The 15,234-nt window shown below is 44.3% G+C and overlaps 1 protein-coding gene across 18 annotated transcripts in view; it reads left to right on the forward strand.

Moving 5' to 3' along the window:
- Window positions 1-15,234, forward strand: part of LOC107383573 (receptor-type tyrosine-protein phosphatase F) — a 258,659-nt gene that overhangs the window by 167,550 nt on the left and 75,875 nt on the right. For all 18 annotated transcript variants that reach the window (XM_070541595.1, XM_054742275.2, XM_070541596.1 and 15 more), the window contains 4 exons: window positions 8,920-9,189; window positions 9,844-10,425; window positions 10,576-10,709; window positions 11,214-11,358. In XM_070541595.1, coding sequence (XP_070397696.1) covers window positions 8,920-9,189; window positions 9,844-10,425; window positions 10,576-10,709; window positions 11,214-11,358 — 1,131 coding nt within the window. The remainder of the gene's footprint in view (window positions 1-8,919; window positions 9,190-9,843; window positions 10,426-10,575; window positions 10,710-11,213; window positions 11,359-15,234) is intronic.

A 15,234-nucleotide genomic window follows, 5' to 3' on the forward strand; every position in this document is an offset into this window, starting at 1 on the left:
TGAAAGGATTGCAATGACAGAAATGGGGAAATATTCACTACACACACTCACACTCTCACGTGGCTGTCAGATTTGCATTAAATGTGCGTGTTAAGAGTTGGTGTTTTGTATCCCGAATGTAATTTTGTCCTCTCACTGATCTAATTCCTTTTCTCAAGTACACAAACATGCTGCCAGCACCACCTTCAACACCCTTGTCTTGACATTTTCGAGCCACCAGAGAGTGATGTCCTCATGTTGGGGGGGGGCGTCTGAGGGGGGTCAGCTCATGGATTGTTTCTACCCTTCCACCATCTTTGTATCAATTTACTGTATGTCCTTCCACTTGTTACCCATTAGGACTGTGACCGTGTTTGTAGGTGTGCAACTCTGGGCGGCGCGGAGGACTCCCATCAACGTGGGCTGCGACTGTGCCCGAGCGCTCATTTGTCAAGCGTTTATCCCACAGCCGAGGAGGAATGTCAGCTTCTGTCTGCTGGCACTCTTTCATATATCCATGTGACGTGTCAATATGTCACAAGGGATAAAGGGCTGCAGCTGGGATTTTTACCAAAATATCTCCATGCTGTCGTGTGTGTGTGTGTGTGTGTGTGTGTGTGTGTGTGTGTGTGTGTGTGTGTGTGTGTGTGTGTGTGTGTGTGTGTGTGTGTGTGTGTGTGTGTGTGTGTGTGTGTGTGTGTGTGTGTGTGTGTGTGTGTGTGTGTGTGTGTGTGTGTGTGTGTGTGTGTGTGTGTGTTAAGAAGGGAAACTTGGTAAAAAGATCCATTTTGATTCGACTTTGAGGGGAAAGATTAAGAACGAGAGCATTTTTACCAACTCTGACATCAGCATGAGCTCATTTTTTTTTTATAGAAGAAAAAAGATTTGTCAAGACCGGTTCCCTGAATTGACATTTTCAATCAATACAAGTCAAGGAAATGTTCTCTCAGATTTTGGTATTAAAAGTTTCAAAAATCCCAAGAAGCTGGAGTGAGAAGACGGTGTATTTCTAAAGTGTTTCTCTCCCTGATGCAGATAAAAATGCATTGTTTTGCCTCTCTGTGCCATGTCACTAACCTCCACTGTCTTCGAAAACACTTGTCTGTTTCACCGTGTTGTCTTCCTCTTCATTTTGTATCTTTCCATTCCACCGCTCACCTTCATCAAACCACTTCACCCGCAAACAGATCAGCGTGAAGGTTGGTTCTTTTCACTTTTTGTCACTTCCTTTAAACTTCAGATTTTATTTTGGAGAGGTCCAGCCCCCTACCTTCTACTTCCTGTGATGAACAGACTTACATCCTTCTTCCCTAGAGGCAGACATATTAATAATAGCTCTCCCTAATCCTCTGCAGTCTTAATTGTGTGCCGTTGTCTGCGTATTTGCATGGATCCCTGAATAGATCTTGCATGCCTCCCCATGCCACTCCTCCAAACCTTGTTTCAATTAGTCTTGCCAAAACATATAAAGGAATCATTGAGTAGTTAGCTTAAGTTATTATTAGATCTCTTGTTGTGTTTTCTTCCCCACCGCACCCATATTGTTCTTGTCAACTGCATCCAGCAAAAATCACAGCAGCTTTCATCCTCACACTTTCCATCCGCCTCTGTAGAGCCATCGGAGGTGTGTGATGGATTACTCGGGTATTCAGGTGGCAACCGGATTTGTCAGGTATTTAAGCAGCAACACCCCGGCTCTCCCACTGAGGGACATGGGTATCGGAGCTGACAAAGCCATTCTCAGGGGATTATGTGTGTTTTACCACCATGGGCAGCTTCCATCAAGAGACAGATGGATGTGATAGTCACATGTTGGTCCAATGAGAAAACTACACATCCTCCAGTGTTTGTGTGATGCTGCTGAATGCCCAGCAGGGAGATGAAAGATAACGTATGGCTCATGTGTACTCTTACTCTTGAGAGCGCATGTACTTAAAGGTGCAATTTGTAAGACTGACATCCTGTGGTCAAATGTTGTTACTGCAGTTCATTTTTAAAACTAAAAAGTTTCTCTAGCCGTTTTTACTAAACAATGGCGTCAATTTGCCTAAATGTTGTGGCGGCACTAGGGAGCCTTAGGTCGTATGTAAGTGGTCAGACCATGGCGGTAATTTGGCGCAATCGTGTCCTTTTTACAAAAGATTAGGCGATGGCGGCATAAAGAGGGTATGGGGTCCCGGTCCCTGCGCAGCCACAGACTTCGGTTTATCTTGGACATAACTGGCTTTTTATTGCGATTGAAGCCGTGCTCATTAAGTTATTTTAACAAGCTGCTCCTAAAGGTGTCTGTCCCCCACAGTCCCTGCACAGTCTCTGGGGATCTGAGCTCCAGCTCTAATGGAGAGAAGCCCCAGGAGTGCTGTTGCGCTCTAATTTGCCATCTCAACTGATTTTGTTCAAAAAGTGAAACTTGCAGCCTGTTTAGTTTCATTTTTAATTAAGTTGCTGGCCAGAGCTCAGCAATAACTCCCTACGTCATCATGACACCTCCCTCTGTTGCACCAAGGCAGACAATTATCGCAATATTCTTATTAAGCGAGACGGAACGAGTGCTGCAAAATCTGCACGCCATGCCTTTATGGAGCGTTTATGAGACACACCATTGGTGATATTACTCTGATTTGCCAGCATGGTGTGTCTTGTAAAACGGGCTTCTCGCTCCCATTCTGTGAGTTTCATGGCTGTTCTCAGTTATGGATCACCACCAGAAAATTCATATACAGAAAAGTCATATGCAGTAAGTTGCCATATCTGTTGTTGGTACTCTTTACAGTAGGGAGCACTTACTATACTTATTACGGTAGTTAGTCTCTAACATGACAGCAAGTGTGGTTGTTTGCGGTCTTGCTGTTAGCTTGCTGTTAAAGTTCTGAACGATTCATTAAAGGAAGTAAAACACCACGGTGGACACATTATTCACTTCACACACATTTTACTGTAATATCGAGTTCTTGGTCATTGAAAAAGTAGCTTGAGAAATCTTTAGAGCCGGCTATTTGGTTCTAATTCACCGTTAGCATTGTTAGCTCAACGTTAGCCTCTAGCCCGCCTCACCTGATTTTAGAGTAAAACAAAAAGAAGCTGTGGCTTCTTAGGGTACAAGAAATAACTTCAGCATCACACAGGTTTAGTAGGTTTGACTCTTTAAAAGAACGCTGCAGCTTTTTGTCGGCCAGTGTCAAATTACAAATGTCTGCGATGCTGCATCAACTCACTGCTGATTCAGCAAACTCACAAACTGTAAACAGTAGCTATGTCTCGCTTTTTATTTATTTATTTTATTTTTTCAAAAGTAGGCAAACTGTTAACACCCCCCGCCAGCTGACTAAAAAGGAAACTACTTCATTTTAACCTTCCTTTTAGCAAGATTGAGACATCCTGTTTTGTGATTATTTCTCAGTAAAACTCTTACAAATGGCACCTTTAAGTTAGATAAATGCACCTAATAATAAACTTATTTATGCAAGGGATTTAATGACTTTTAGTTCTTGGCCCACATAATGACCTACTGAACTCCAATTCACACTTAATCCATGGCAACATCCACAACATTGCTCAAGGCAAAGGAAGCATTTGGGAAAATGCTCTCCCTGTATACCATTTGCACAAGTCAGCCACACAAAGAGCTGACCCGTAGAATATTTAAGAATAAGCTGCCAGAGTGCTGACAAGGGGATGATCAGCCATCATGGTTGCCCAGGGTTGCTGCCAGGAAGCCTGGGAGCCTGCTGAGTCCGTGCCAGTTTGTGCCAGATATTGATTGACTGAACAGTTTCTGCTATCCTTGGGCACTTTGTCAAGGCAGTTAAATTTATAGGTATCCAGCAAGTAGGCAGCCAGGGTGGAGACGGGGCTTATTTTGTGGTTTTGATAGAGTCCCGGAGCCCATCTCTTCAAGCCGCTCTCGACAGGAGAGAGGCTCCAGGGGAATCGATAACAATTACCTGCCCTCTAGTCATTTTGTTCCACAGCACCTCTCCAAACTTAACCGCATGCCATGAATTATTCATAACATTAAGTGTTCAATATGCACAGCCCCATTGACTGACTGCTCATAGCACTTTTAAGTCTATGGAATCATGAAAGAACAACTGTTACTTTGAGCCTAATGGTTGTACGGTTTGATTTCTGTCTGTCTGATTTCTGTTCTTGTAAGCAAATGATTAAAAAAAGCAGCAGCTCTTCAAGAATCTTACAGGTTTATAAGAACGAACAGGTGGCCATTGACATGAAAGGGGTGGGCTTCCTTCTTGAGTTGCTGAAGGGAAGCTCGCCGTAGGGTTAGTCACACTGGAAGTCAGATGTTAAGTAAAATTAAATGAGGAAATTGGATAAAGTTCCCTTTTTATCCTCTTCCACCTTAGTGTACTTAGGCTTGTTATCCTATCCCAGATCTTTCCTTAGCTCCTCTGCATGCTTTTCCTAAGAATGTCATTCCCATCATGTTCTCAGGCTGGTGAAACTACTCAGCCTGTCCAGACTTTGCGTATAAAACCAGCAATAGCCTGAGTTGATGTGCAGATGTGGACGAAATTGTGGGTACCCTTCGATCAATGAAAGAAAAACCCACAATGGTCACAGAAATCACTCTAATCTGACAAAAGTAATCGTAAATAAAAACTGTGAAATTTAAGATCACACATTGCTTTTTAACCTTGCTTTGGTAGAATGGCTAAGAGTTAGACATTGGACTATTCTAAAGTGGCCTTCTATGAGCCCTGACCTGAATCCCACTGAGCATCTTTGGAAGGAGCTGAAACATGCCGTCTGGGAAAAATGTCCCTCAAACCTGAGACAGCTGGAGTGGGTCAAAATACCTGCCGAGAGATGCAAAAGTCTCATTGACAGTTACAGGAATCATGTAATTGCAGTGATTTCCTCAAAATGTTGTGCAACAAAATATGAAGTTAAGGGCTCGACACACGGGAGGTGACAAAAGACCGCGATCAGCTAAATTCGTCGCTGTCGCTTTTATTACCTGACACACGGGAGGCGATCCGCGGCCAGCGGCAAAGCCGTCTACTCGTTCTGTTCCATGGCGAAATCGAAACTTCCGTTGTTTTGTTTGGCTGTGTCAGGTTGGAGGGAATAGAGGTTATTTAAGCGGTTCAGAGTTAAAAAAGTTGTAGATATGATGTTTCACAAGGTGCTGTTAGAGTTATGTGAAATCTTACATCTGATTTTACTATATAAAACATAATAATAATCAACTTCTCCTCCATGTTTGCTCGGAGATGTACGGAGCATCCTGTCCGCTCATTGGTCAGTGAATGAAACCTCCGTTGATTGGTCCTCGTCCGAGCGACAGTGATGAAAAGTTGAAAATATTTCAACTTTCTGGGATTGCGTCGCCTGTGCACGACACATGCACGAGCGCAAAATTTCACACACACATTTTTCAGGTTTCGCTTAGTAGAAGAGAGACCCGTGATTATCGCTTTGTCGCGCATGTCTCATTGAAAATGAATGGAGGAGAGGCGATGTCGCCTCCCATGTGTCAAGCCCATTATAGGTTTTTTTTTTTATAATTCCATTGAAGCAGGGTTGAAAAGCAATGTCTGACTTCAACTGGTTACATTTCAAAGAATTTTTTATTTATTATTCCTTTTGTCTGGAGGTTTCTTCCTGTTAAAAGGAGTTTTCCTCTCCACTGCCGCTACATGCTTGAAGAAGAAGAAGAAAATATCATTTTTATAGCACCTCTCCTAGATAAAAATCACGAGGCGCTTCACAAAAACAAAAAATATAAAAAAGCATTTAGAAAATATTTAAAAATATATTTAAAATGAGCAAAAATAGACAATTGGGATTAAAAAGAAAAAATGTTAAGAAAGAGAGAGAGTGAACAGGAAAGAGGGAAATCAGTGGATCCTGAGGAAGGTTGAATAGGTGGGGAGAGCAGAACAAAGAGAGAGGGGTTGATGAAGGTCATACAAAAGCCAGCTTGAACAAGTGAGTCTTCAGCTGCTTTTTAAAGGAGACCACTGATCTCAGGCTCAGGGGGAGAGATCCAGAGTCTGGGGGCCACAGCAGCAAATGATCTGTCACCTTTGGTCTTTAGCCTGGTGCTGCACAACCAGTAGGCTTTTGGGCCATTCCCATCTGAACCGGGTCGGCCCGGGCCGGGTAGCTCCAGTCGGCCCCAGCCTGGCCAGGTTGATTCCACACATCCTTGCCTTAAGCCCATGTGGGCTGATTCTAACCACCAATCAGAGGCTTGCTCTAATGGAAGGTGTGAATTTGCTGTCAGCAGTGGGTGTGTTGGCCCTGGTCGGCCTGAAGCAGACCCCCTCGAGAAGAGGGCTGAGAATGAGCCTTGGTTGGCCCGGAAAAATTCCAGGCCACCCAGATATGTAAACAACCTATGCTACCCGGCCCGGGCCGACCCGGTACAGATGGGAATGGCCCATGCTATCCGGGCCGGGCCGACCAGGTACAGATGGGAATGGCCCATTAGATCACTGGACCTCAGGGACCTGCTGGGGGTGTAGGGACTAAGAAGATCACCAATGTAAGATGGTGCTTGTCCATGTAAGGCCCTATAGACCAGAACCAGGATCTTGAAATGAACCCTGAAGTTGACTGGCAGCCAGTGAAGCTGGAGGAGAAGCGGGGTGATGTGGGTGTATTTGGAGGACTTGGTCAGAAGCCGAGCACAGGCATTCTGAACCACCTGTAGACGGTTCAGGGAGGTTCTGATCAGACACGTGAAAAGAGAGTTACAGTAGTCTAAGTGTGAGGAGATGAAAGTGTGGATAACTGTCTCAAGTTCAGAGTGAGACAGAATGGGACTCAGCTTAGCAATGTTCCTGAGATGGAAGAAGGAAGAGCAAACAAGAGAACTGACATGAGAATCCAGGGTGAAAGCTGGGTCAAAGGTCACACCAAGATTCCTGACAGAAGGTTTGGCATGAGAAGCAAGCTGACCAAGAGAGTCTCTGACTTTGGGAACCAGCTTGTCTGGGGCACAGATGAGGATCTCAGTCTTATCTTCATTCAGCTAGCTGAAGAAAACACCCAGCCATCCAGGTTTTGATAGGGTCTAAGCAGGTGTGTAACAGCTGCAGCCTAGACATCTCATGGGGCTTAAAGGAGATGTTGCTTAGTATGAGGATTGCTGTCAAGACTCAGACACCAGTCAGTGACTCAGTGTAACCTGCTGGGTTCCTTATATAGTAAACATTTAACTGATTGGCTTAATGAACTGACCTGTATTGAATGTTTACTTGTGAAGTGCCTTGAGACGACTCTTGTCGTGACTTGGCGCTATATAAATTCACTTGAATTGAATTCAAGTTATCTCTGTGACCTTAGTGGGTTTTTCTTTGATTGGCCAAAGGGAACCAATCATTTTGTCCACGTCTGTAGATTTTTACTGTTATTTTGATACCCTCACACAGCAGTAGTGTAATCCCTCCACCCTTTAGCATGAAATTCAGCCTCACCTTTTTACATTTCTGGCGTCATTGTGGAACTTTTCCATGTCCAAACTGACAAGGTAAAATCTTAAGAACTGCACAACAGTTTTTATGGCTCAAAGTTGAATTACTAATATTTATTAATACCGAGCTGAGTAGTTTCATCCTACATGAATATGTTGATTAAAACAGCAGAAAGTCTGCATGCGGCACCTCAGTCATTATGGGAAAACTCGGATGAATGTGAACCTGGTCCCCCTTATTATATCGCGGTCCAGAGAACCAGCCTTTTCCTGACTGGAATCTCAAAAGGTGCTTTTGTGTTTTTCCATTTCACCACATAATGAGGGGAATAACGAGCACGGCTGTAACAACGTTCCGGTTCAAATTAGATCGAGGAGGGAGGGGGGAAGGGTTTTTTTCGGGGGAGGGAGGAAAGGTGGAAAGAGAGACTCGTATTTAAAAATCCAAGAGCAATTACCGTCAAGTTTTTTTATTTTTTTCTAGGGACACAAATGCTGGAGTGCATTAGGGGAAACGAGCAGTGTGAATTCTGCAGGGATGCTTTTTGTATTTTGCTGTAGTGTCTTGAAAAGGTTGGAACAGCAGAAGTGAAATGGAGATAATGGATTCTCAGTGGGGAGCTAAATGTTTAGCTAGGCTTCACGTTCGTCATACTCAAGAGTAAAGAAGTTAGAGCTCCTCTTTCTTAGACTGAGTGCAGGCTGCAGGAACATGTCATAAATTCGACTCGTGTGACACTAATGGATGTTCACACTGTGTTGTCACATTTTCTTTCCCATGTCAAAATGGAAAATTTTCTTGCCAAAAGTTACCAGGAAAAACATCTCACATGCGTAAATAAGAGACGATGTTTTCCATGCATCTTTATTTAGATAGAAAGTCATATGTAAATGCCGGCTCCTTGTTTATTCCAGGCTAGCTTTCAGTGCAGCATGGAGCCTCTGAATTGGTGTTTGCCTTGTCCCAGGCGACGTCAACGGGCCCTTCTTGTCTCCATGGGAACCCCTTTTTAATGTCAGCCTATCTGCATATCAGAACTGCACAAAGAGCATGAGAGACAGAGACAGAAAGATGGGCCGAGTCGAAGGAGCCTGAGAGAGGGAGGAGGAATCAGACAATGGCATCTCCACAGGGTCTTTCAGTGATGCAACTTTCGCCACCATTTGACACTTTGACAAAAGAGGTCCACACGTAGTCTCCAGCAAAACCGGACCATTTTTGGTAATATCCCTTTTTTTAGGAAAATGGATGAAAACACCCCCTGAAAGATTTCTCTTGAATTTCCCGAGCCATTTTGTGACGGTCCTTTTATTCCCATTGTGCTTGCCTGCACATTTGGACAAAAGCGATCAGCTCTGCTTTCTATTAGCTTTTCTGAAATGGGGTTTATCCTTCACAGTGTTGCACGGGGCAAGGCCGTTTATGAATTCACAAAAAAATATGACCTATTCACCTTCTGACTTGCTCCTCTCCCCTTCTTCTTTCCTGGCCCTGCTAGTGCGAAGAGTCCCGCCTAGATTTTCTATTCCACCCACCAACCAGGAGGTGATGCCAGGCGGCAGCGTCAATCTCACCTGCGTGGCGGTGGGCTCGCCAATGCCCTACGTCAAGTGGACCACGGGACAGGTGGAGCTGACTAAAGAGGACGAGATGCCATTGGGACGCAATGTCCTGGAGGTCACCAACATTCGTGAATCAGCCAACTACACGTGTGTGGCCATTTCTTCTCTGGGCATGATTGATCACACAGCACAGGTTACCGTCAAAGGTGAGTGTTGTCATCTGTGAGGTTGTTGATTAAGTGACGAAAGCCCCAAATAACAATGGCATGCCCTCTAAAACATCTACAGTCTGTTAAAAACCATGCCTGTGATTTTCTTGTTCATGCACTGGTTTTGTTTTTCAGTCTTCACTGCTTCTACATCCGTCCTAAGTGTGTATGTGACTTTGAAGCTGTGTCGTCTACCTATCACAGCCTCTGGTATCAGTATTTGTCCGTATTGATTTTGCTTTCAACCCGGCTGCTCGATACACAAAATGTCACCGTCATTAGAGCGACCACAGCAGTACAGACCTCCTTCCCCAAGGAGGCCTTAATGCGAACCCTCTGTTTGGTTTGCATTTGGAACAACAGGAGCTATTCTGGCAATTTTCTCCTTTTGTCAGTAACAGCCAGGCCGGTTATTAAACACAAAATTGTGACTTCACTCTGGCTTTTCTGTTCATTTTGCGATAAATGCAGCTGACAGAGCTATGAAGATTAGCTTGGGAAACGGTCTCCTCGGCTCTATGAGACGGTGAATTATAGGACCTGTCAATTATTTTCTCAGTCTAGCATCAAAAGTGTCAGAGGTCCAGTTTGCCACGATGTTACCTGGAAGTTCTGTTTGTAATAACAGAGGGTTTGCTTCTTCTTCCTTAGCCTTACCGAAGCCCCCCACCTCACTCACAGTGACTGAAACCACAGCCACCAGTGTGACTCTCACATGGGACTCTGGAAACCCAGAACCTGTCTCCTTCTACATGATCCAATACAGAGCCAAGGTCTCTGACAATGGCTACCAGGAGGTGGAGGGAGTGGCCACCACGCGCTATAGCATCGGCGGCCTCAGCCCATACTCCGAATATGAGTTTCGCGTAATGGCTGTCAACAACATCGGCAAAGGGCCTCCCAGTGATCCTGTGGAGACACGCACCGGTGAACAGGCACCCTCCTCGCCTCCTCTGCAGATTCAGGCGCGCATGCTGAGCGCCAGTACGATGCTGGTCCAGTGGGAGCCTCCAGAGGAGCCCAATGGGCAAATACGAGGTTACCGGGTCTACTACAGCTCCGACATGACGGCTCCACTCAGCGCCTGGCAGAAACACAACACAGACGATAGCAGCCTGACAACCATCTCAGGGCTGATTCCTGACATCACCTACAGCCTCAGGGTGCTGGGCTTCACCTCTGTAGGTGACGGGCCACCATCTGACATCCTGCAAGTGAAAACACAGCAGGGAGGTGAGCAGCAAACCACTATGTGTGGCTCTGATAGTTCCTCTTGTGTGGCAGGCAGGAATACCTGAACAAACTGTGTTTAAAACCAATTATAAAAGTGTTTTTCTACGTCTGGATCACATAGTAGTCATGAATTTTGCTTCTCTGTTGCAGTACCCGCCCAGCCGACTAGTTTTGATGCTGAAGCTGAGCTGGACACACGCATCAAACTAACTTGGTTGTGGCCCGTCCAGGACCCCATCACCAACTACGAGCTGCTGTACTGGGAGGCTGGCTCCTCCAATAAGGTTAGAATAACAACATGAAGTCCTGACTATTTCATATCCTGGGTCTCTCTCCTACGCAGCATCCCAACTATCGTTCAGCCTGCTGCTGGATTTGTCTCATATTCCACAGCGAAGCTGCAGACGGATGAAGCGGACTCTTTATGATGCAATTTCTCTGAATGCGAAGCGTCAGCTGAAGCCGCAGTGTTGTAGTAATGCAGTCAGCTCCCCAGCTGACGAGAAAGATCTAATGTAGACTCACGCCGAAGCACGGTTTCCCACCTCTGTTGTGGCTATTCATTTGATTCTGTTGGACCGAACCAGCTGGAATCTCGAGGGCAAATTGTTTTTGGAACAAGCTGTTCTCTCATTCGACTGTACTCTATTGCGTTCATGGATGACAGATAAGATTTCAGAAGATTAAATCATCCTACTATAGCAGAACGGATCAGCACATGAATAGACTTGTGCTGCTTTTTATTTTTTTATTCATATATTTATCTGTCTAAATCTTAACCCCTCTAGAAACATGTGACCTTCAACCCAGCTGGCTCCTATGTTGTGGAAGATTTGAAGCCGGACACCTTGTACCATTTTTCCCTGGCAGCCCGCTCTGAAATGGGTTTAGGTGTCTACACCCAGCCCATCGAGGCTCGCACTGCTCAGTCCAGTAAGTGCACCGCCTCCCTCTCTCTCTTTGCCATCTGTCCTGTCTGCTTGTTAGCTACTAACCAATAATTTCAGAGAGGCACCTACAGGCACCTGAAACAGGTTTAGGTCGTTCCGTTCAGTGAGTGAGTGTGTGGGGGCAAAATTTTGAGTTTTATAGACCTTAAAACAGAAACTTGAATGTCGAGTCAGTCTCATCCAAGCGTAAAATGCTGACGGTGCGCCATCCCGGTCAGCGTCCTGCTTCCCCCCCCCCCGTCACCAGCACTAACCCTCCTGTTCGTCTGTCTGAGGGCAGACCCTGTGTCAAAGGTACGTTTGATGTTCCCACATTTGTGAGCTGTGTTGTTCTGCCTCACATCATCATGTGCTTTTACAGTGCAACCTTCAACACGTCACTCTTCTTTCACAATAAAAGCATGTGGCTTGTTGTGTGTCTTTCTTTGAGAGGAAACAGAAATTCTACCATTTCTCTGTAAACTGACTCTATGCAGTGGACCAGAAGCGGGACACATCACCGCGCTGGAGCCGGAACAATGGGAACAAACGCTCAGACGCTACAATGTGGAGCTTGTTCTTCTGCTAAACGATTGTTGGCTGAGCACCGACTCCAGCTCTCTGAGAGCAAACAACCCCAACAACAGACATGTTTAATCATGGAATGTGATCGGAATGCAGTGATTAATTAAAGTTAATCATGGAATTAACATTAATTAGCGGCAGCTGATTTGTGTGCATGCGCACCACTGCGCACATTTAAAGTCTAAATTCCCCTTGAGTTTGCCTTATATGTTGAGTAGTTCTGGAAGACACGTAGGAATGGGTGGACCAAGCACAGCGGAGTAGAGAAAAATCAGGATTATTACAACCCACCAAAAGGTAGACATAAAAATCCATCCTTAGGAGCATTTTCAGACTCCATTTTTAAGTTGTTGCTTAATTGGAGCTATGAAAAAAGAAAATATCATAAAAATAAAAATAAAAATTTGAACTATTTGTATTTTTTCCACCCTGCACGATATTTGACCTTAATTTGAGGTGATTATGCTTGCTGAAAATCAATAATCTGTTACCAAAATTAAACTGAGAATATATTTTTGTGTCTTTGGTAGCGCTCAGGAGGAATAGGAGCTAAGACTGTAGCTTCGGGAGATGTAGAAAGGATCATTTAATTGGCAATTTAACATCTTCTTCTAAATTTCTGAAAGCAGAAACGCTCAACTAACGATCAATTAAACGTATAATGTATAAATTCAACATAAATTTGTATGTTTGATTGAGCGACAGTGACGGCTGCCTCATAGGCGTCTGTACCTCCTTTGGTGTTGTCCTTTCCAAGTCCATTTTGACTTTGATCCGGCGGATTTTTCATCAGGAACCCAACACCAGAATCAATTCTGAAAATCATCAGAACTTTTCTAATTCAGTCTGCCACCTTTTCTTTAATACACAGGGTGCTGTCAGGCCTTTGTAGTTTTCTGTTCACACTCTGAGGATCCGGCACAGCCTCTGCTTTCTTTTGTTGTATTTTTTATTTATTATTTTTTTTATAAAAGTGGAGTTTGGTGTTCTGGTATTAGTTTGTTAGACTCATTGTTGGTTGCTCGACTTACTAAAGCACCATCCATGTGCATGCTTTGTAAGAACACCTATTTTTATAGTTTTGCTCCCTTCAAAGGACGTATTTTTCACAGCATTGAATAGATCCACGCATGCATTATAAGAATGTGTTTGTAATTATTTTCAGTTTTGTTCCTGTTTTGCATTTTAAAATTGTTTGGTTCCTGTTCTTACCTCTAGATTGAGAGTTTATGCATTTTTACAGCTTTTTGCACAATTGCAGCAATACAAATTATTAGTAACGTTGTTAAAAACAGTTTTTTAGGTGAGAAAACCTTAGTGTGATGCGGACATTGAAGCAGCATTATTTTGCAACACGATTGACCTTTAAAGGTGTTAAACACATTTGCAGTGGTCTCTAGAAATGAATGCCTATTAAGTCATCATCTGGTGGGGGGGGAGTCCAGGAGTGCCTAAATCAATTAAATTAAATTCAAAGATACTTTATTAATCCCAGAGGGAAATTAGAGTTTCAGTACACACAATTCAGAGATCAGACATACATGGGCAAAGACACATGACAAGAACTGGTGACTGTGGCCATTCACAACCCTGAGTCGTGCTACCTTAATAGAGATCAGAGGGTTTTACATGAGGATTGTTTCAGGTGGAGGAAAAAATAAAAATAAAATAAAAAAAGGCACTTCAGAGTTACCCTCCACAGGGAGGGCAGCTTTGCTATGCAAAAAACACCTCAGACAGAGATGCAACAGACTTCAGACATAACACAACATAAGTGTCCACTAGGTGGGGGTGGTAGAGTTGGGGACTCTCCACACATCAGTGAATGCAGCCACGATAAGCAGCGCTTGTCACCTCAGTCTGGACAGGGGAAGGAGGTCGTTGAGGTTTGGAGGGCACAGTGACTCCTGGAATGATTCGGCGGCCTTCACAGCCCGCAGTCCCGCCCAAGCTGGGATAGGAGACAGAGTTGCCATAGCGATGGCAGCATTCCACATTCCTTCTTGGGGGGGGGGGGTTATTCGTTGCAGCCTTACAGGCTCAAGGGCACCAGATTCAGATAAGAAATTGTTCTGGGGCCAGACAGAGATAATTTCCTCTCTGTCTTAAAGTTCTGTTGGTTCTCAACCTCTCAAAATCCCAATAATGGCGTAAATTAATCTATCCCAATCCCTGCTGATTTGTCCACTTTCTCCTTGATGGCATCCATCTTTTGTGCCAAAGCATGAATCTCAGCCAAAGTTCCAAGCCTACAACTCATCTCGACAATTATGTGAGTCTGTGCATCCCTGAGCTCGGGGAGAGCACCAATATTCCTCGACAGCTCGTTAATTTTCCGGTAAGCCAGATAGCCTCCAAGGCCAAAAAGCAGGAAACTTGACACCAACACCACGAATATCCAGACTTCTTCAGAATCCTCTACAGACAGTTGAGATAGACAAATCAGGTTCCACTGTTTCCAGAAGTCCATGATATGACCAACTGGGTCTGTTCCAGAGGGGTATCCGGGAGCCCCTTCTCCCGTTCTCGTCGTTGAAAAAATTTTATCAATCGCGTTAAGTGACCAACTGACAAGATCCATTTTAGTAATTTCAGTTTCCAGAAAAAATGCAGAAGCAGCCGTGCACCCAAAGACAGACGAAGAGCCTTTAGGGTAAGATAGGGAGGAGAGGAGGAAAAAAGTGTCTGCACTCTTCAAGAGCCGGAAGAAGCAGAGAATTCAGCTGGATGAGAAGTAGCTTCAGACGGGAGAATTTGTAGTCTTATTTCCTGATTGTTAGACATCTCGCCCTTTCATGTTCAGGCTGTATGAAAAGTTCAGAGTGGCCGATTATAATCAGGAATGATTAAAAATGTTTTTTTTTTGTGTTCCACAAATTAAAGTAGTAAGTCTTCTGGTAAATGACAGAACAAGCTGCATTTTTTTCTTTCCATCTGTTAATAACAATATTGTTTATAATGCCAGTGGCAACAAACCAGATGTTAGCTGGAACAGTCTTGAGTGTTATTGATCATATAATAAAGGCTGTATGCTGCGTAGAACTGCTCATCTTTGCTGCAGCCACACGCTAACGAACCCCAGAGCTTCTGCATCAATGTGTTAACACCAGTCAACACTGTCAAGCGCTCGTTCACAAGCTCACACGTCTTTGGCCCGTTTATTGCTCCCTCTGCTCACTGCAAGACGCAACTCGGAGAGCGGTTAGGGACAAATTACGTCTCCGTAAAATAACACAGCCCTGTAAAATTTTGGCACATCTTATATTCTGTCGGCCTCACCCCGTGGTTTCATTGC

Source organism: Nothobranchius furzeri, chromosome 11 (genome assembly GCF_043380555.1).
Source record: "Nothobranchius furzeri strain GRZ-AD chromosome 11, NfurGRZ-RIMD1, whole genome shotgun sequence".
Taxonomy (NCBI): Eukaryota; Metazoa; Chordata; class Actinopteri; order Cyprinodontiformes; family Nothobranchiidae; genus Nothobranchius; species Nothobranchius furzeri.